Below are 21,506 nucleotides of genomic sequence, written 5' to 3'. Positions count from 1 at the left end.
TGCACACACTCCAGAGAACCTTCAGTTCATTACTAAGCCAATAAAATAGGTCTGATAAAATGAAAGTAATGTACTGCCTTGCACCTGGGAAAGCATATGTAAGACACAGCACTAGAATCAGTGGTGGGAAACTCAGTGTGATAATTGATTTTAGTTACCTTATGGAATTTTGTCAAAGAGGGCCCTCACTGACCAAAAATATGTTACCTGAATAAAAAAAGACACAGAAAAGAGATTTTGCATATGGCAAATTGCATTTTTCAGTCATGCACCAGTAGGGTATCACACATAAGACCAAAGTCTACATTTACTCTGTTGTAGCTTGCCACCTTGCTCTCCATCTGTGCAACAAGGACAAGTTATTATCTTATCAAGGAAAATAAAATATTTCATCACCATTAAGCTATTATGCATAACAAATGGCAAGACAAAATCATAAACAGTGAGCTTCTGCAAAGAGAATGCATAAAGAGCAATCAAGCAAACACAAAAGCACAGCTTTACTGGACAGGACATGTCCCAGATGGCACCCACTGAGCTCAGAAAGAAAATGTTGTATAATGATTTGTTAAATTAAAAACAGCCAGAAATGAAGACGCAGAAAGATATCTTGAAAAAGAACCTTGCACATTGTGACAGATGGCAATTTGTGAGAAGTGACTTGCAGCAAACCAAACAGGTTGCATAGTCAGGGTAACATTTGCAAATCCATGGAGCGCTTGCAAAATGGGCCATCAGAGATACAAGGACAAATGATGATGACACTCTAGGTGTGTCTCACTGTGGTCTTAGCAGGGGGAACATGGGGTGAAAATAGTGTGTCCATACCAGTTGCTAAATCTCACAACAGCATCACAACTCACTAAACCAGCAATCACAAAATATCACAAAGGCAGGATAGTGTTAAAAATAATTCAGTAATATCCAACACTTGATACTGCAAAAACAGTCCAGTTTCCTCAAACCACACCTGCCAGAGGATTTGTGGTTTTCTGAGGTTTAATCCACGTGAGGAAGATCACAAGAAGTACTGATAGGTGAATCTTACAAGGTTTAGAGGCTGATTTCAGATAAGCAATCCAGGGTTTGGATGTTGACCTGAATTTACTAAACCTCGTATGTATACAAATATGGGCTGGAAATCTCACAAAAACAGACTTCTGGGCTGCAGTGGGGTTGAGTTCTGGATCTGGCAAAGGAAAAAGTTAATTAATCAATTGACAGCAATTCATACCATCAGACAAATGCTTTTTGGAGACAAAAGCTGATTCTGGAAGCAAGCTGTTATACTCAGTGTTGGTTGGCCATTTCCATGACAATACTCAGAATACTCTTTTAACTTTCTCAGAAACAGTGCTGGTGTCCAAACACTCAGTGAAAATATTAGGATTGTTTGGGGGTACTGCCTCTCCACAGACTGCTACAACATGCATGCTTGGCAGAAGTTTTGAAGCGACCCACACCTTTTGATTCCCTACTTTCGCACAGATTTAGAAATTTAAGATGGAAAAGACCTATAGGTCTTGTGGTCCATACCCCTTTAGGACCAGAGCAAGATTCTTCCATAAAGTATCTTCTCTAGTGCTTTGTCCAGTATAATTGTAATTGATTCAAATTATGGGACTTCCAACATTTTCCCTGGATACTATTTCAGACTCTCTAAGATCTCTTTACTATGAGAATACATAACACTCTAATCATAGATGGAACTGACACTTTCTACCACACTTTGGTTTATGAAAACTCTTCAGCTTAATACAGCTTTTCACTGCACTGCAATTAATTTTTAACAACATTATTGTACAATTGATTTTATTATGATTTCATAGTGAATATCACTCTCCTAGACAAGAACAGTTTAAGAGGTATATGCTGAAGAGCTCTTTGCTGCAAATAAACTGTAATTATTCTTTCTCTGTAATATTCAGAGTGCTTTTGTATAGTTTTCTTCATAAAGAAAAGTTGAAGATTTAAAAATATTAATACTGATGCATTGTTTGGAATAGACTTCTGATATGTACATTAACTGTCTTGTTGTAGCTAAATACACATTCCAGACAAGTTAAATAGCTTCAATAGTAAAAATATATTGCAATGTTTTGCCCACTGAGACAAAAATATGAGCAGAATTAAAATGGAAATATACAGAATATGAAAATACAAAAGAGAACAGTAACATTCTATAACAGTAATTAACGACAACAATTAGAGCAAACAAAATGAAAGAATAAATAAATACCCAACCTAAATCGGAGGGAATTAGGATTAATTTTCTCTATTTCATATAGGGAAATGGAATTTGGAAAACAACTTTATTGACCAATGATGCCCATTAGAGAGACACTATCCAGTAGTTGCCTTTTGCAGTTTATTGGACTACAGAAGCCTTCTTGCTATGATGAAAGAGGTACAAATGGGAAGAGTGAGGTAAAGCACTGCACTGCACTATCTAACACAGAGATCCACATTAATACATCCATCCCACTGAAATTACGTTTGTTTGTCTCAAACAAAGACACGCTGAAAAAAATCAGCAATGTGTGCTTGATTGTCTTTATATTTAAAAAAATCCCTTTGGCAAACTATTCTTGGCATCAGCAATACGGTTGCCAAATGCCCTGGGAAGAGGAAACACCCTAATGGTGACACCCAATGTGTAAGGTATAAATAGAAATCGGAGGACATCAAAAATTTACAGTCTGAGTCTTTATCAGGCTGTGCAACTAAACTTGGGCTTTGGGTTGGACGCTTTACTGCTATCACTATGAGTCGTAGCACTAAGACTACGATTACCTCTTCTTCAGTTGTTGGAGGTGGAGGACGTAGCTCCAGTGGAGGTGGTGGTGGGCATTCTTCAAGCTCCTCTAGAAGGATAACCAGTGGTGGAAGCTTTTCTGGTAGAAGTTATGGTGGAGGAGGTTCCAGATGTGGTTACGGAGGGGGAATAAGCATTGGTCGTTGTGGAGGGGGAATAAGCGGTGGTAGTTATGGAGGGGGAATAAGCGGTGGTAGTTATGGAGGGAGTTTTGGATCAAGTTGTGGTGGCTTCGGGGGATTTGATGGCAGTTATGGAGGTGGCAGCTTTGGTGGAGGTGTTGGCTGTGGTGGAGTCATCGGCTTTGGTGGAGGCGTTGGCTTTGGTGGCGATGATACTGGCATCCTCTCCAACAACGAAAAGATAACCATGCAGACTCTTAATAACCGCCTGGCTTCTTACCTGAATAGCGTGCGAGCTTTGGAAGAACAAAATGCTAATCTTGAGAATTTAATCAAAGAATGGTATCAGAAGCTAGGTCCAACTGGTACATTAAACGACTACAGTCACTATTATGGAGAAATTGAAGACCTTAACAATCAGGTAAGCTATTATTTTTCAGACAAGTTCTATTAATTATAAAGGCTTCTTTTTGAGACTATGCACAGCTACTTAGGCAGACAGCAGGTAAAATATTTCATGTAATATGAGATTACATACAAGCAAGCAAAAATTAGGATGTGCCAGCATTAAGGTTACCTGTGCAGATGGAAACTTCAGAGACTTTACTAAACTCTAACAAGTATTTACTGAGCATGTGCAATCTCAGATTTTCACAGGCAAATAACTTGTCCAATTTGGGGCTGATTTTACAGAGTCAGCAAAAGGTATGTCTTATGCCAGGGTACACCCTCCTGCCAAATTTAAAGTCTCTATTCCAAAAGATGGAGGTGCTAAACTCAACAAAATGTTAGTAAGAGCTTTTTTTTTTTTTTACATATACAGTGTTTTGTCTTTTACCTAACCTTGTCTAGAGAAATAGCTGAACTGTTTCTGCTAAAATTATATATTTTAAAAAGGAGGCGGGACTCCAGCGTTCACAAACAGGGGCAAGACCCCCCGTCCCCCCATCTCTGGGGCTGGATGTCATCTGTCACCTCTTTTTCAGATTGTTAATTCATCTGTGGATCTTAACAAGATCATTCTGAACATTGATAACACTAGGATGACTATTGAAGACTTTAAACTGAAGTGAGTATCTCTCTTCCTTCCTGCCTGACCCAGTCATTTCCACCTCTTCACATCAGTTCCATGAATCCACTATCCAAAGCAATTCATACAGGGGGTTATAGTATTTTAGTTCCAACTACATGACAGAAGATGTTATTGGAAAGAGAAGTACTCCAGGAACCACTGGCTTTTTAAGATTTACGTTGTCATTTTTCTCTAGAGATGCTTTTGAAGAGGAGCATTCCAAGGACTTCAGTTCGTTGTCACCCAAAACTTTTCTTGAGTTTCTTAGGTATTACGAATTTAGAATCAGATCCTCAGCTGGTATAAATCAGTGTAGCGCCATTGACAACAATGGGGTTTTGCTGATTTTTACGCACTGAGGATCTGACCCTTAGTTTTACATGGTAACTGAACAAAAAATTGATGATTCCTCACTGATAACAGGATACACTGGTAGGTGATATCTGTACAATGCCTACAGTGAGTGGGAACATGGAAAAGACTGAGGAAGGAGTGCTTAATTGTACTCAAAAATCCAGTCCATGACGTTGAACTAATAGGTCAGATGGTCAGCCTGTACTCACCTACACCAATGTTAATCAGGAGAGGCTCCATTGCAGCCAATGGGATTAAAACAGTGTAAAGTCAATAAAAATTGAAAGAGAATCAGGAATAAGCAAATAGATTAAAATAAGGTAGAAAAAGGCAACTAGGTGATGAGGACCTGTTTGCAAAGAAACCTGATTGTGCTAAGAATACTAACCTAGTATTCCTCTGGCTCCACGGTTACTGACTTTCCTTTCTGTGATTTAGATATGAGACTGAATTGGGTCTCCGCCAGACTGTGGAAGGTGATATTAGTGGCTTACGCCCTCTGTTGGACCAGCTGACCCTAACCAGGTCTGACCTGGAGTTAGAGTTTGAAACCCTGAAGGAGGAACTGATTTCTCTCAAGAAGAACCACGAGGAGGTAAAATCCCCCCATAAAAATAATAATTAATGAAAATTCAATATTCAAAGAGTTTCCTTGGCTACTAGTCACCAAATTTTGCCCACTGATTTTGAGTGTCTAACTTGAGACATCCTGGGCCTGATCTTCAGAGCTACTGATTGTCCACCACTCTCACTGACTTCAGCAGGTACATTCTTGTTCAGGAAAGGGATGGCCAGGTGAAGTCTACTTCGAATGTTAGACCAAACTAGATTAGGGAAATGAGCAGCTTTCATTCTCCAAATTCAATTCATTGGTGAAGCCATGGAAGAAAACAATAGATTTCATGTATGTAAAAGCCACAAGGAAATATTTAAACTTCTTGTGAAAATATTTTTCATGGAAGAAATGTGATGCATAAACTCACTACCATAATGAACACTCAACATGCAAGGTCCACAACACACTGGAAATCAAACACCCCACAGGAGGCAGAGTTGGGGCTGAGCATACAAAACTGGCCCTTTCACAGAGTAAAACAGTGTTGGCCATTGTGTTGTTTAACTAGGGAGTTAAAAGTGTGGATCCTGCTCCTCTCCTGGCATATGACAGAGGAGGGTCTTGTGAAACATAAGGGGTGAATGTCAGAATCAGGCCACATGAGAAAGGGTTGTGTTGGCAGTGGGAAGGTTGTCTTCCAAACCTTCTTTGCTACAAATATCAGCTCAGAATGAGGTATTTGTTTGTTTCTGGGGGGCCTGGGTTTTCATTGCAGGAAATTAAAGGACTGCAACCACAGACCAGTGGTGATGTTAATGTGGAGGTCAATGCTACTCCAGGCTGCAATCTGACAGAAGTGCTAAATGACCTGAGAAACGAATATGAGCATGTCATTGAGAACAACCGTAGAGAGGTGGAAACATGGTATGAAACCAAGGTAAGTTGCAGTATCTGTAACTATATCTCTCACAAAAAGACTTGACATACTTTATTAGCACACACAGGTATAATAGTGGTAGGACAATTGTTCACATGTTACTTAATGCAGATCATCTTTAAATTACGCTGACAGTTTAGCATGAGAAGTTCAGAACTGGAGTGAAAGGGTTTGCTGCAAGCTAGAATTCATAGAATCATAGAAATGTGGGGCTGGAAGGGACCTTGAGAAGTCAGATGCAGCCCCCTGCACTTATGGCAGGACCAAGTGAACCTAAACTATCCCTGACAGGTGTTTGTCCAACCTGTTTTTAAAAACCTTCAATGATGGGGATTCTACAACTTCCCTTGGAAGCCTATTCCAGAGCTTAACTGCCCTTATAGTTAGAAAGTTTACCTAACATCTAACCTAAATCTCCCTTGCTGCAAATTAAGCCAATTACTTCTTGTCCTACTTTCAGTGGACAGGGAGAACAATTGATCAACTTTTACTACAGCCCTTAACATATCTGAAGACTAATATCAGGTCCTCCCTCAAGACTCCTTTTCTTAAGATAAAGCACACCCAGTTTTTTTTAACCTTTCCTCAGAGGTCAGGTTTTCCAAACCTTTAACCATTTTTGATACTCTCTTTTGGATTCTTTCAAATTTGTCCATGTCTTTCCTAAAGTGGGGCATCCAAAATTGGACACAGTTCTCCAGCTGAGGCCTCAACAGTGCAGAGTAGAGGGAGACAATTACCTCCCGTGTCTAACATACAACACTCCTATGAATACACCCCAGAATATTAGCCTTTTACCACAGCTGCACCACATTGTTGACTCAGATCCAATTTGTGATCCACTAGAACCCCCAGGTATTTTTCACCACTATCACCATCTAAACAGTTATTCCCCATGCAACCCCTCCCAGCTTGGTGTCACCTGCAAATTTTATAAGCACTCTCTCCACTCCATTATCCAAGTCACTAATGAAAATATTGAATAGCACTGGATCCAGGATTGACCCCTGAAAAACCTACTACATAGACCCTCCAAATTTAACAGCGAACCATTGATAGCTACTCTCTAAGTATGGTCTTTCAACCAGCTGTGCATCCACCATTTAGTAATTTTATCTAGACCACATTTCCCTGAGGTGAACTGGTAAAGATATGTGGAATCTCTGTATTAAATAGCAAGGGGAATTCAAACCAGGCCTGGGGTGCATTGGCATTGCAGAACGGTGTGTGGAAAGTTTACACAGTCCCCAGTTTACATTACTCATAGACTCAGACTCATAGACTTTAAGGTCAGAAGGGACCATCATGATCAACCAATCTGACCTCCTGCACATTGCAGTCCACAGAACCTCACCAACTTATTCAGCCTCTAGCCAGATTTACTTATTTTTTTAAGATGCTTTCATGATGATAAATTCACCATATTCACCCTATAATTAAAGCTAAAACATCTTGATTCTGTATTTGCATTTTTCAGATAACAGAAGTTAATCGAGAAGTCCACTCGAGTGGTGAGGACATACAGTCAAGCAACAAACAGGTCACAGAGCTGAGACGTGACTATCAGAACGTGGAAATTGAGCTGCAGTCCTACATCAGCACGGTATGTAACAGCATTTGCTTCTGTATCTGACATATGGAACAGGACACATAGACTACAGGCATGACAGGAGACCAGCCATAGCTAGTGCTCCTTTAGTAAAGGGTGAGATGGCTGGTACATCTGTTGCTGTGAAGAATTTGCTTTGTACTTTTTATCCTGGAGAATCCCAGTTTCCTGCATCAAAATAGGTTAAACTTGCCACATTCCTACAGACCCTGTTCTTCCTGTTCAATTCTCAGGTACAGTCTTTGCAGTCCTCCTTGGCTGACACAGAAGGTCGCTACAACATACAGCTGCAACAGATCCAGGGCCTTATTGTCTCTGTGGAAGAAGAACTGGCAAGTATCCGATGTGAAATAGATAATCAGAATCAAGAGTACAGGCTGCTCCTTGGCATCAAGAACCAGCTGGAACAGGAGATCGCTCAGTATCGGCATCTGCTTGATGAAGGACATCAAGACATTAGGTATGTAAACTATTGAGATACCAGGGCATTACATGAAACCTCAATGCTGGTAATTCCTGAGTGCAAATTATAGTACTTAGGAACAAAGAGAATCATGCAGGGTGAAGAACTGGTACAACAGATTCTGCAGCCACAAAACCTGCAAGGAATGGGGGCTAATTTCATGCCACTGAGTGATCCTGAAAATATTTGGAGATTTGTTTCATAAACCATAGGGTGCTCCAAAACTCATAGCATTCTTGGACTTTAGAATTGGAATAGAAATCTTATGGGTAAAACCATAATTTAAAAATTATTCTTCTGCTGTACTACTTTGGGCTGGGCAGGAAATACCATGAAAAGAACCTTTTTTCCATTCTTTTGTTAGTTTTGATTCTAGAAAAAGCTGGGAAGTACAGAGGCAGCAGTGAAAATAGAGAAGAATTTTAGTTTGAAGTTCTGGTGAAAATTGAGGTTATTTTTTATTTTACCTGAAGCAGTTGGCCTGTGCCTAATTCTGACTGGTCTTAACCCATACCATGAAGCAAGCAAAAATTAGTTAGCTTTATGCATTTCAACTTTGGATATCAGTGACATAGTAGGCTTTCAGAACTGGTTGGCAGCAGAACCGAATCAGGCAAAAAATCTCTGAGCAGGGCCATGGGAAAATTCGGCCTGTGGACGTGAGGTTGGTGGGGAGATGGATTTGAGTGTCATTTTCTTGATGATCTGCACTGGCCCTGGGGGTTGAGGGTGCTGGGTAATGGACCGGAAGAAGAGTGCTGGCCAGGCTTCCATGCATCTTCAGTGTGTGGGTCTCCTTTTGTGAAATGATTTGTTTTTTCATTCACTTTTCTCTTTTCCTTTTACAGTGTTCCACAAGAAGGAGGTGGCACTTCTTTAGGAGGAGGAAGAGTCATTGGAGGTGGAAGATCAGGAGGCAGAACTGGAGGAAGTAGCATTACTTATGGAGGTAGCACAGGAGGAGGAAGAGGAGGAAGTATCACTGTAGGTGGAGGATCAGGAGGCAGAACAGAAACAAGAGAAAGTGTCCATTATACTGGAGTTAGCACAGGAGGAGGAAGAGGAGGTGACATTTCCTCAGGGGACGGAACAGGAGGATCAGGAGGAAGATCATGTGGTATAACTGGAGGAGGAGAAAGAATTTCAGGAGTTAGTAGTAGTTCTTCCCACTCCTATTCATCTTCCTATGGCCACTCAGCTTCTCAGCCATGCCAGTCTGGTGAAAGCTATGGTAAGAAGGATAATTGTTTCCTTGTTCTTTACACTCTCATTCAAACAGTAGGCTAATTGCTCATTTGGCTCAAAGGATTCCTTGTGTGGGGCTCTGCAACATTTTATTAAGTCTCTTTTTTCTTCAAAATATATGTGAGGCTGTTGGGGAGACTGAGGTGAATTGGACTGCAGTATCATTGCCATGCAACCGGTACACTGCACTGCTCTGTACCTCATTTTTAATCAGGCCAAATACTCTTTCTTTTCCATTATCTGGGTGTCACAGAGCCCCAGTGAGAGTGAGCTGAATGAGGTTCAATTTGGACATGGCAATAATGATACTTGTTGGTTGGGGGTGGGACCTCAAAAGTACAGAGGCGAAGTTTCTGCACCCGCTACAGAGGAAGTTTGCAATTTGGGAGATGCAAGTTACAAGGAGTAGCGTGGGAGTAAAAAGTAGGTAATATAAACAAACTGTGAACTAGAGGAGAATAGGAATGGTGGAACTTGGAGGAAGATCCTGTAACATGTATGTGTGCGCATGTGTGTGTGTCTGAAAGAGAAAGGAGGAAAAGACAGAAAGAGTGAGAAAAAGAGAGAGAGAGAATGATGCTTATAGAGCAGCGTGGTGCGAAACAGAAAAACAGAGAGGGGGACCATAGGCAGAACAGAACTGCAGATAAAAGAGCATTTCTGAAAGATGCTTCAATTCATGGTGGATTACTGATGTATTTTTAAAAATACATTTTTCCACGCTATGAAAACTAAAGACCAAATTCTCCCTTCATATGTGTGCTCAGTTCCTGTTTTTTTCAATAGAAGGTGTAAGTGCGCATCTGAAAGCAGAATTTTGCCCTAAACACACATTTAATTACAACCACAGCTGGTTTTCTTCATCTCATTTACTTTCTGCAGAACCCCATCAAAAATACACTTTTTAAATAAAGCTCTGGAGTACTTACAGCCATCCTAGCATTTGTCCCCAGCCTGTTTTCTGTGTGCTAAACGGTAGTGCAAAGAGATTCCCCCCACCCCACTAAACAAAGTAATGGTTCCCTCTCTCTCTCTCTCTCAACAGCATACTCAAGAAAATCCTTTGATTAACCAGACATGCCGATGATCCTCCAGCCGAACACCATCCATTTGAGCAAACTTCAGACAAAGCTAGAGCGAACTCACCACATTTCCTGCATGCCTAAACAAAGAGCAAGGAGAAATGCTCCTAAGAGTTATTCAACGCTGCTGCCATCAATCCATAGGGGGTCCATCAGAGCTGTTCAGATGGGCCACTTTCCCGCCTATTACTACTTGCTTTTTCCATTCTGTAATTCCATTCTGTAATGTTCTGACAATCTGTACCAAGGTTGGTAATCTGCCTTCCAGTGAAAAGTGTCTCTAATAAAACTTTATTTCTGCCTGATGCAATCAGAAACCTGTGCTGGGAAGTATTTTCCTTTAACACACTTTTTGTTGCTATCCATTTCAGATGCAAATATCAACTCATCCTCACACAGAGTATACAGGAATGGGTCAGTTATACATTGCAGTAGTTGATGGCGTTATACTTAAAGCAAGAGAATTAAATTAAGAGAAAATACATCTGCATCTCTTAGTGGTCATGTACTTCAATCCCAGATTATCCAGCCCATTTCACACTGGTATTGTTCTGATTGTTCAGTGTAGATTGTAAACTCCTTGGGGCTGGGACCATGTCTTCATCTTTTAGTAATGTACCAACTACTCTTGTGGCACTCAGCAAATAATAAATAAACAAGGATAAGGAAGTACTGCTTCACACAAGGCAGAGTCTCCCTGTGGAATTCACTACCAGGGGATGCTGTGAAGGCCAAAAATATAACTGGGTTCAAAAAAGAATTGAATAAATTCATGGAGGTTTAAAACAAACATATGGAAATACTTCTTCACATGCACAGTCAAACTGCAGAACTTGTTGCCAGGGGTTATTGTGAAGACCAAAAGCATAACTGGGTTCAAAAAAGAATTAGATAAGTTCATGCAGGATCAGTACATCCATGGCTATTAGCAACCCCATGCTCTGGGTGTTCCTAAAACTCTAACTGCCAGAAGCTGGGAATGGATGACTCAGTCAGTATTGGATTACTCAACAGTTGCCCTGTTCTGTTCATTCCCTCTGAAGTATCTGGCACAGGCCACTGTTGGAAGACAGGATACTAGGCTCAGTAGACCATTGGTTTGACTCAGTATGGCCATTCTTATGTTCTTAGCGCCAATCTAGACCAGACTCTGTAAGATCACTCAACCAAGTGAATCAAGACTGTGAGAAATTAGTGCTGGTCCAGTCTGCAGAGATAACAGTGACCCAGGACAGTGTGATGGTCGGGGTGAATACAAGATGACTTATACAGACTCTTACTTCCTTACTATTTGCCCCTAGTGACCACCATGAATAGTGGCTCTAAACATTCACAACTAACACCAACCAGTCATGACTCAGTGAGATCTGAGTAATGAGACAGCCCAGACATTGTGAGATTTAAGCACTGATCCAGTTTTAGCTTTGTGAGATCTTGAATGAATTAAACTGTACAGTGTAAACTTGAAAATGTGGAATCTAATGATCAGTTTGTACAGAAACATTCAATTTAAAAGAAAAAGGAAGAAGACAAGAAAAATAATTCATAATTCCAAATGATTTAGCCAAATACAAACAGAAATACCATAATTGTAGATTTTAAAAGTGAAAAAAGCCACATAAAATGAATTTGTTTACCTAATTAGTAATTATCGCCACCCAATTAACCTGCTGCAGAACAAGATGGATCTATATAGAGCCAACAAGAACTGGGAACTTTTGCAGGGTATATGGGGGGTTTCCCTCTCATTGTTATTTTGTTTCTTCCCTAAGGAAAACCTTTTTGAATCTGAGGTTGTATCCCCCTTGGATCCTGCATGACTCGATAAAACTATGGGACCTGAAGAGAAAATACTGTTAAACTCAAAAGTGATAGCTACAGGAAGAGAATGGGGGAAGTCAAGGGAAGCCAGTTTTATTGTAAATATGGCAAATTCCAAAGCACGTGTCTTGGTCCCTCAGACACAAAGAGATGGCTGCATGGGAATCCCCTTCTAAGAAAAGAGGATAGTTCTGTAATATAGAAACCAAGAACCCTCTCTTGAGGAAAAAAGAATTCTCACGTTGGAAGAAAGCAGTTATCTGTTTTGTCCAGTATCCTGTGTCTGACAGTACCCAGTGCTGGGTACATCAGAGGAAGAGATAAAACTTACACAGCATATCCCAATTTCCCTACCTATATTAGAACATGGAGAGAATGTCTTTTTTAACACATCTGGCTATTAGTTTCTTCCCTGAAATGTCAGTATTGACTGAGTACTCAGGAAAGGATAATATTCTGGCTTGTCATTTTATAGACCTTATTCTAGGGGCTTTGTAAATTTTCTTCTGAGATGTTAACATTGATAGTAATATTTCCACTGTCTGTATTAGCTAGTGTACATGTGAAAGCAGACAGAAAAGCTTATTTATACACATTTGTGAAAACCATTTGCACAGTATTTGTAATTTGATAATGAAGTAAACAATCCTTTACCACCAGAAAGCAGGACCAGATTCACCTTTTGTGGGCCCGGCGCCAAACATATTTGTGGGCCCCTGTGACCGGAGTCCCAGGGGAGCCAACTGAGGTCACTCAGTTAGGGTGAACTGCAAAGAATGAGGCAGGCAATCCCCAGAGCTGGTGGATATTCCAATACTTAGATTTACCAAGCCAGCACAAAACAACTTCTATAATACCTCACTGGTTACCCAGAAGCCAACAACACAGTTCCGTTAAAGCAACCCAGCCTCAGGCCTCCACCAAGACACCCAAGTCAAATATGATGAGGATTACTGAAAATCTTATTCATCATATAAAAAAGTTCTACCAATCCCAAAGGATCGGACACATTACCTCCCAGGTTAATGAATATTCCAGATCTTACCCAAATACACGCTTACAGCCAATTCTTATTAACTACACTAAAATCAGAGGTGAAAGTAAGATGTACGGTACGTTACAGCGTACCGGCAGGGGCCGGTACACAGCTGACTGTACCGGCAGAGGACAGCTTCCCCAGGCTGGCAATTTAAAAGGGCCCTGGGCTTCGGGCAGCGGCTGGAGCCCCATGCCCTTTAAATCACGGCCAGATCCCCGCTTCCCGAGCCCTGGGGTAGTGGCCATGAGCCCCAAGGCTCTGGCGGCGATTTAAAGGGCCCGGGACTCTGCTGCGGTTGGGAGCCCTGGGCCCTTTAAATAGCCACCGGAGCCCCGCTGCCAGAGCCCCAGGGTAGTGGCGGTGGAGGCTGGGAGCCGCAGGGCTCCAGCAATGATTTAAAGGGCCCAGGGCTCCAAGCTGCTGCTACTGCAGCCCTGGGCCCTTTAAATTGCGATTGAAAGGGCTCATGGATGTAAAGGCCCAGCCCCTTCCAGTTGAGTCCCCGCCCCTTCCAGTTGAGGTACCCTTCCCGCCGCTCAGGACCCTGGCCCTGCGTACTGGTAAGTTCCTTAAGTTACTTTCACCCCCTGACTAAAATTTATTAAAAAGGAAAAGATAGAGAGCACTGGCTAAAAGATCAGTATACACAGACATGAGTACAATTCTTGAGATTCAGATTCATAACAGAGATGGTGAGCTTTGTAGCTGTAAAGAGTTCTTTCAGAATTAATCCATAGGTTATAGTCCAAATTATATTCAAGGTGGTCCAGTCAGAGCTGGGATCTCAATCTTGTGGTTTAAGCTTCCCCCGCATTGAAGCATCAAGCAGATCTGAGATAAAAAAGAATTGGGACCCAAGGGTCTTTTCTACAGTTTTCTAGCAGACACTTGACCATACAGTCCTGGGTAATCTTCTGTTTCCTAAACCTCATAGGTAATTAACTACATGGATTAACATAAGATAATTTATCCATTAAGCAGTTTGTCACAAACTTTTAAAGAGACAAATACACAATGACATTATTGCACCCAAGATTCATCTAAATGTTAATTTTCCCTTTTGATCTCTGAATTAACAGCTATATTGACAGACAGGAACTGTCTGTTTACATGGCTCGCATCTAAGATATCAGTCTACACACACAATTAGTATCACCTCTAACAATATAGGTTTGTATTTCAAAGTTCTAGCCTATTTAACATGGAATGGCCCTAATTACCATTTGCATACTTTCTAAAGTGTCTCTAAAGGTTGGCTTTGGGTTAGTTAGCCTGCAAGCTGTTTAACCCTTTCTGGCCATGTGTTAAACTTTGTATAAGATTTGCTACAGTTATATAACAGTGGTAGCAACAATGGTTTGCATGGTTATATTTTAATCAGATAACATCACAGCCCCCATGGGGGCAATGGAGCATGGCGTGGGGGGGGGTCAGTCCTCGGAGCCAGGGGCTGGTCAGGGGTATGGCATGGCAGGGGTGGCCCTACTCCGTCCAGCCCAGCGTGAGGGTACTATTTACAAACCAGTAGTTGCCACATGCACAATGGCCCACCCGGCCCTGTGCTGCCAGCATGCCCCTTCCTCTCAGGGGTGGGCCTATGCCGTGCCACACAGCCCCTGCACCCAATCCTGGAACACCCCCCCAATTCCCTATGGTCAGAAACCCCCCGAACCTGCTATGCCCACTGTCCCCTCCCAGACCCTGCCATAAATGCACAGCGCCCTGCACAACACCACCCCTGCCCAGCGCCCCCCCGCCGACAGCCCCACCACAACTGCCTAGCACCCCACACAGAACTCCCACTCCCTAGTGCCCCAACACACACAGATCTTCCCCTCCCCCTCACAGCCCAGCACTCCCCAGGCCCTCCAGAGACTCACTCCCCCATGCCCTGCCTCCCAGCCACACTCACCAGCCTTTCTGGGAGGTGACTGTGTTTGCCGTGCTGAGCCGGCAGGGCAGCCATGGCGGTCCCGGGGCGGGGAATCGCTCCAGCCCCTTGGGAGTGGCGTGATCAGCCAGGCCAGGGCCTGCCCCAGCCGGGCTTCCTCTGGATCCACTTGCCTGGAGGGGCCCAGCTAAGCCCCCCACACTGTCTCTTCCCCAGTTGGCCCAAACTTATCAGGCTTCTGCACCAGTCCCAGGCGGCTCAGCTCTGGGGAGACAGGTGGGGCCCCACAGGTGGTGGGAAGCAGAGACTGCCCGGTGCCGGAGGTGTACTGGGGTCCAGGCAGGAGGCAGAGAGAAGCTGCAGGTGGGGCCAAGGGGCAGAGAGAAGCCCTCGGCCAGCCAGCAACCAGGCCAAGAGGAGCAAGTGGTGGGCAGGGGGGTGCCAGCAGGTTGGTGGGGTCTCAGGGCGCAGTGCAAGCGGAGCAGGCTGGGGCCCCTTCTGAGCATGGGCCTGGCTCCATGGCAAACCTGGCATTGCCAGAAAGAATCATAGTTTCAACTCATCATTATCTGGCTTTTTGGAAGTTGCATCTATCTCAGTCCAGTCAAATGTATTCATGTGTTCTGAAATTTATTGTAACACCTTATACCCCTTGCTTGGCATCTGGAAGAACCTTTCAGAAAAGCAAACATCAGTTTATAACTACCCACAATGCAATATTAACCCTCTTGCAATAAACTATTGAATGTCAAGAAAGAACTAAACAAAGAATGGAAAGATATTACCCTTAGTTAGAAATAGCTAGCAGAGACTTGGATGAAAACATGAACCTTGCACTATACTCTGAAAACACAGCCCCTGGACAACTACTTTTAAACCAATATCATTAGACCTTTTAGTTACTTTCATCCTCATTAGTCACCATATTCACTCAACAGTTAACCCCTCACCCCATTTGTGTTTGTATTTTTCAGACTGAGGACGTGAATCAGCAGTCACCTCAAGTGGTCAGGAGGTCCAGATAAGCAACAAACAGGTCACTTAACTAAGACATAACATAGAGGCCCTGGAGACTGAACTGCAGGCCCAGCTCAGCATGGTACCTGACGCCGATAGGATCTGCACTCCCATGCTGTATGACACACAGATATAGGGATTGAGAAGAAGGTGCCATGGCTTGCACTTCTTTTGCAAGTATCAGTGTAATGAGGTTAGCAAAGGGTTTGCATTACTTTGTACTAGAAAATCCTAATTTCTTGTAGGAAAAGGGATTAAATTTGCACCATTCCTAAAATTCTGGATTTTCTTTTTGCATTCCCAGAAAAGCACTCTGGAAAACTCCTTGGCAGGAATGGAATCTCATTATAACACACAGTGCAACACCTCCAGGCCCTGACTGACTCTGTAGAGGAGGAACTGGCCTGTTTGTGACGTGACATGGGCATTCAAAACCGAGAGTACAAAATGCTTCTTGGCATTAAGACCCAACTGAAACAGATCTGTCAATACTGGGAGCTGCAGGAAGGACAGCAAGACCTTGTATATGTACCCTGTAGAGAAGTCAGGGCATAAAGTAAAATACCAGTGCAGTTGTCTGTTTAAAGTGACTTATAGTCATTTTAGCAACAATGGAAACTCTCTGGGTGGGAAGCTAGTACATGGGATTGTGCAGCCACAATATCTGCACTGAAATGGGATTATTCTTATTGTAATGAGCACACCTCAAAAGATTTGGAGATGTGGTTCAGATAAGCACCAAAAAGTTGATCCCAACCTCATCCTGTCCTCCTTGTTCTGCAGCACGGGGATGTAAATCTCATGAAAACAATTGCCATACAAAATTATATTGTATTGTACTTCCTTCTATCAGCTGATCAATAAAATAGGAAGAACTTTTCTGAATTTATTTATTGTTTCAGTCCCCAAAACTTCCACCTTTTCACAATATCCCTCAAGTCGGGCTAAAAGGAGGAGGTGGAAGAGGTCAAAGATCCCCCGAGTCCTACTCATCATCTTCACAGTCTCAGTGTCACTGAGTTTGGTACCTAGTATGGTAATATGATAGCTAAAAATTAGCTTTACAAGGGTATACTGATTTATTAGCATTTTACTTCTGAATTGGACTCTGCTAGGTAACTTATAGCATTAGTGGTGCTATTACGAAGTGATGGGAATACAGAGGTAAGAAGATATAAGTTATGCAGGGCTTCTGGATCAAATTTACATTCCTTATGATCATCTTCAAATTCAGGACAACTTAACTCCTACACAAAACTCCCATCTCTTTCCAATTCCTTTATTCATAGAATCATAGAATATCAGGGTTGGAAGGGACCTCAGGAGGTCATGTAGTCCAGCCCCCTGCTCAAAGCAGGACCAACCCCAACTAAATCATCCCAGCCAGGGCTTTGTCAAGCCTGACCTCAAAAACTTCTAAGGAAGGATATTCCACCACCTCCCTAGGTAAAGCATTCCAGTGTTTCACCACCCTCCTAGTAAAAAAGTTTTTCCTAATATCCAACCTAAACCTCCCCCACTGCAACTTGAGACCATTACTCCTTGTCCTGTCCTCTTCTACCACTGAGAATAGTCTAGAACCATCCTCTCTGGAACCACCTTTCAGGTAGTTGAAAGCAGCTATCAAATCCCCCCTCATTCTTCTCATCTGTAGACTAAACAATCCCAGTTCCCTCAGCCTCTCCTCATAAGTCATGTGTTTCAGTCCCATAATCATTTTTGTTGCCCTCCGCTGGACTCTCTCCAATTTTTCCACATCCTTCTTGTAGTGTGGGGCCCCAAACTGGACACAGTACTCCAGATGAGGCCTTACCAATGTCGAATAGAGGGGAACGATCACGTCCCTCGATCTGCTCGCTATGCCCCTACTTATACATCCCAAAATGCCATTGGCCTTCTTGGCAACAAGGGCACACTGTTGACTCATATCCAGCTTCTCGTCCACTGTAACTCCTATGTCCTTTTCTGCACAACTGCTGCCGAGCCATTCGGTCCCTAGTCTGTAGCGGTGCATTGGATTCTTCCGTCCTAAGTGCAGGACTCTGCACTTGTCCCTGTTGAACCTCATCAGATTCTTTTGGCCCAATCCTCCAATTTGTCTAGGTCCCTCTGTATCCTATCCCTACCCTCCAGCGTATCTACCACTCCTCCTAGTTTAGTATCATCCGTAAATTTGCTGAGAGTGCAATCCACACCATCCTCCAGATCATTTATGAACATATTGAACAAAACCGGCCCCAGGACGGACCCTTGGGGCACTCCACTTGATACTGGCTGCCAACTAGACATGGAGCCACTGATCACTACCCGTTGAGCCCGACAATCTAGCCAACTTTCTACCCACCTTATAGTGCATTCATCCAGCCCATACTTCTTTAACTTGCTGACAAGAATACTGTGGGAGACAGTATCAAAAGCTTTGCTAAAGTCAAGGAACAACACGTCCACTGCTTTCCCTTCATCTGCAGAACCAGTTATCTCGTCATAGAAGGCAATTAGATTAGTCAGGCATGACTTGCCCTTGGTGAATCCATGCTGACTGTTCCTGATCACTTTCTTCTCCTCTAAGTGCTTCAGAATTGATTCCTTGAGGACCTGCTCCATGATTTTTCTGGGGACTGAGGTGAGGCTGACTGGCCTGTAGTTCCCAGGATCCTCCTTCTTCCCTTTTTTAAAGATGGGCACTACATTAGCCTTTTTCCAGTCGTCCGGGACTTCCCCGGATCGCCATGAGTTTTCAAAGATAATGGACAATGGCTCCGCAATCACATTCGCCAACTCCTTTAGCGCTCTCGGATGCAACGCATCCGGCCCCATGACTTGTGCACGTCAAGCTTTTCTAAATAGTCCCGAACCACTTCTTTCTCCACAGAGGGCTGGTCACCTCCTCCCCATGCTGTGCTGCCCAGTGCAGCAGTCTGGGAGCTGACCTTGTTCGTGAAGACAGAGGCAAAAAAAGCATTGAGTACATTAGCTTTTTCCACATCCTCTGTCACTAGGTTGCCTCCCTCATTCAGTAAGGGGCCCACACTTTCCTTGGCTTTCTTCTTGTTGCCAACATACCTGAAGAAACCCTTCTTGTTACTCTTAACATCTCTTGCTAGCTGCTACTCCAGATGTGATTTGGCCTTCCTGATTTCACTCCTGCATGCCCAAGCAATATTTTTATACTCATCCCTGGTCATTTGTCCAATCTTCCACTTTTTGTAAGCCTCTTTTTTGTGTTGAAGATCAGCAAGGATTTCACTGTTAAGCCAAGCTGGTCGCCTGCCATATTTACTATTCTTTCTACACATCGAGATGGTTTGTCCCTGTAACCTCAATAAGTGTAACCCTTCTGCCTGTCAGAGTTGGCAGCAACAAGGGCCGGGTTCAGTATCTAGGGGTTCCATTCCAATAACACAATGCAAAACTGGCTCGAGCCCCCACCCAGTGACCTGGGACAAATATATACCACCCCTGCTGGGCACCTCCAAGAGGCAATACTTCCCCTCTCGCAAGCACATAGTCTGAGTGTAACAAAAAGCCTTTTAATAACAGAGAGAAACAATGTGGCATTATGTTGGGGAAACACCACGAACAGGATTCATAACACAACCCATGAGCAAAAAACCCACCCCAAGCAAATTGGGGCATGTCCTTTCCCTTTAGTTCTTGAGTCCAGCAACCCAAAATCACCCAAAGTCCCAAAAGTCCAACGACCCAAAAGTGTCTGTCCCTGGTCAGGGCAGCCCCAGAGTCCAAACGTTTATCTGCAGAGTTTTAAACCCCAGTCTGGGTAAAAATGTGCCTGTGGGGGGGGGGAAGAGGTAAGGGGCACCTTAAGTGACCTGAAGCTGACTGCCCCAGAGCTCCGCCGTCTCACGAACGGCTCCGCCCCGCCGTCTCACGAACGGCTCCGCCCCACCGTCTCACGAACGGCTCCGCCCCGCCAGCCGCTCTGCTCGCCGTCCCGCAAACTGCTCCACCATATATTTTCAGGCTCCCCCACTACTTAACACAACACTCAGTGATTTCAGCTCTTTTGTGATTTCAGCTTGTAGTAGGGGAGCCTCAGTGCTGGTGCACCATTAGCCCAAAGTTAATTCAGCTCAGCAGCCTGCCACTAGACTCCTAATGGAATCAAAATTAGCTCTGATATTCCACAGTGGAGAGAGGAGGAAGTGCAATTAGCATGTAAGGCCCTCACCAGGGGGCCCATACCACCAAGTATTAATACCTGTTCATAGATTCATAGATATTTAGGTCAGAAGGGACCATTATGATCACCTAGTCTGACCTCCTGCACAACGCAGGCCACAGAATATCACCCACCACTCCTACAAAAAAAAAAACCTCACACCTATATCTGTGCTATTGAAGTCCTCAAATCGTAGTTTAAAGACTTCAAGGAGCAGAGAATCCTCCAGCAAGTGACCCGTGCCCCATGCTACAGAGGAAGGCGAAAAACCTCCAGGGCCTCTTCCAATCTGCCCTGGAGGAAAATTCCTTCCCGACCCCAAATATGGCAATCAGCTAAACCCTGAGCATATGGGCAAGATTCATCAGCCAGATACTACAGAAAATTCTTTCCTGGGTAACTCGGATCTCACCCCATCTAATAGCCCATCACAGGCCATTGGGCCTATTTACCATGAATATTTAATTACCAAAACCATGTTATCCCATCATACCATCTCCTCCATAAACTTATCGAGTTTAATCTTAAAGACAGATAGATCTTTTGCCCCCACTGGTTCCCTCGGAAGGCTATTCCAAAACTTCACTCCTCTGATGGTTAAAAACCTTCGTCTAATTTCTAGTCTAAATTTCCTAGTGGCCAGTTTATATCCATTTGTTCTTGTGTCCACATTGGTACTGAGCTTAAATAATTCCTCTTCCTCATTTTGTTAAAATTTTTTTGCGAACCCCCAAGCTCCCCATTCAGCTCCTTACCCCAATGCCCCACTCCACCTCTTCCCGCCCTACCCCTGCCCCTCCTCTTCCCCGCCTCTTTCTGCCCCTACCCCAAGCGCCCTGTCCCTGCTCCTCCCCCACCCTCCCAGCGCCTCCTGTATCTCGTGGAACAGCTGTTCCGTGGTGTGCAGGAAGCACTGGGAAGGAGGGGGAGGAGATGATCAGGGGGTCGGTGGCCCTGGACATGACTCGCGCACCCCCTGGAATACCCTTGCAGACCCCCAGGGGTCCACGGCTACATTCTTATGGCAGGGTGTGACTGGGTATAATTTTTTCTGCTGCTGTCTCAAGACACAATGTCGTGAACTCAGCTCAGACAGGAAATACAGCTTGAACTCTCAGCTTTCAGGCGTTTGTTTGTTTCAGTTTGTTTTTTCCTGGCTTAACGTAGTTCTGTGTACTTGGGTATCTCCTTTTTTCTGCTGGAAGATGCCTTTTTTAGCATAGCCAATCACATAGTATGCTCATGTGGCATCCTCTAGTGGCAAACACAGAAAATGTGAAAGAATTTACAACACAAACTCTTT

General features: G+C 43.5%; 1 protein-coding gene across 1 annotated transcript; it reads left to right on the top strand.

Annotated features, from left to right (window-relative positions):
- The first annotated feature begins 2,764 nt into the window (after positions 1–2,764).
- Positions 2,765–10,244, top strand: LOC141978700 (keratin, type I cytoskeletal 19-like). Its single transcript, XM_074941026.1, has 8 exons — positions 2,765–3,358; positions 3,924–4,006; positions 4,802–4,958; positions 5,695–5,856; positions 7,334–7,459; positions 7,699–7,925; positions 8,777–9,159; positions 10,219–10,244. Exons 1-8 carry the CDS (start codon positions 2,765–2,767, stop codon positions 10,242–10,244), a joined length of 1,758 nt encoding a protein of 585 aa, XP_074797127.1.
- Positions 10,245–21,506: the final 11,262 nt, after the last annotated feature.

Source organism: Natator depressus, chromosome 27 (assembly GCF_965152275.1).
Source record: "Natator depressus isolate rNatDep1 chromosome 27, rNatDep2.hap1, whole genome shotgun sequence".
Lineage (NCBI taxonomy): Eukaryota > Metazoa > Chordata > Testudines > Cheloniidae > Natator > Natator depressus.
Note: the sequence above shows the minus strand (reverse complement) of the source record. Positions and strands in the feature narration are given on the sequence as shown.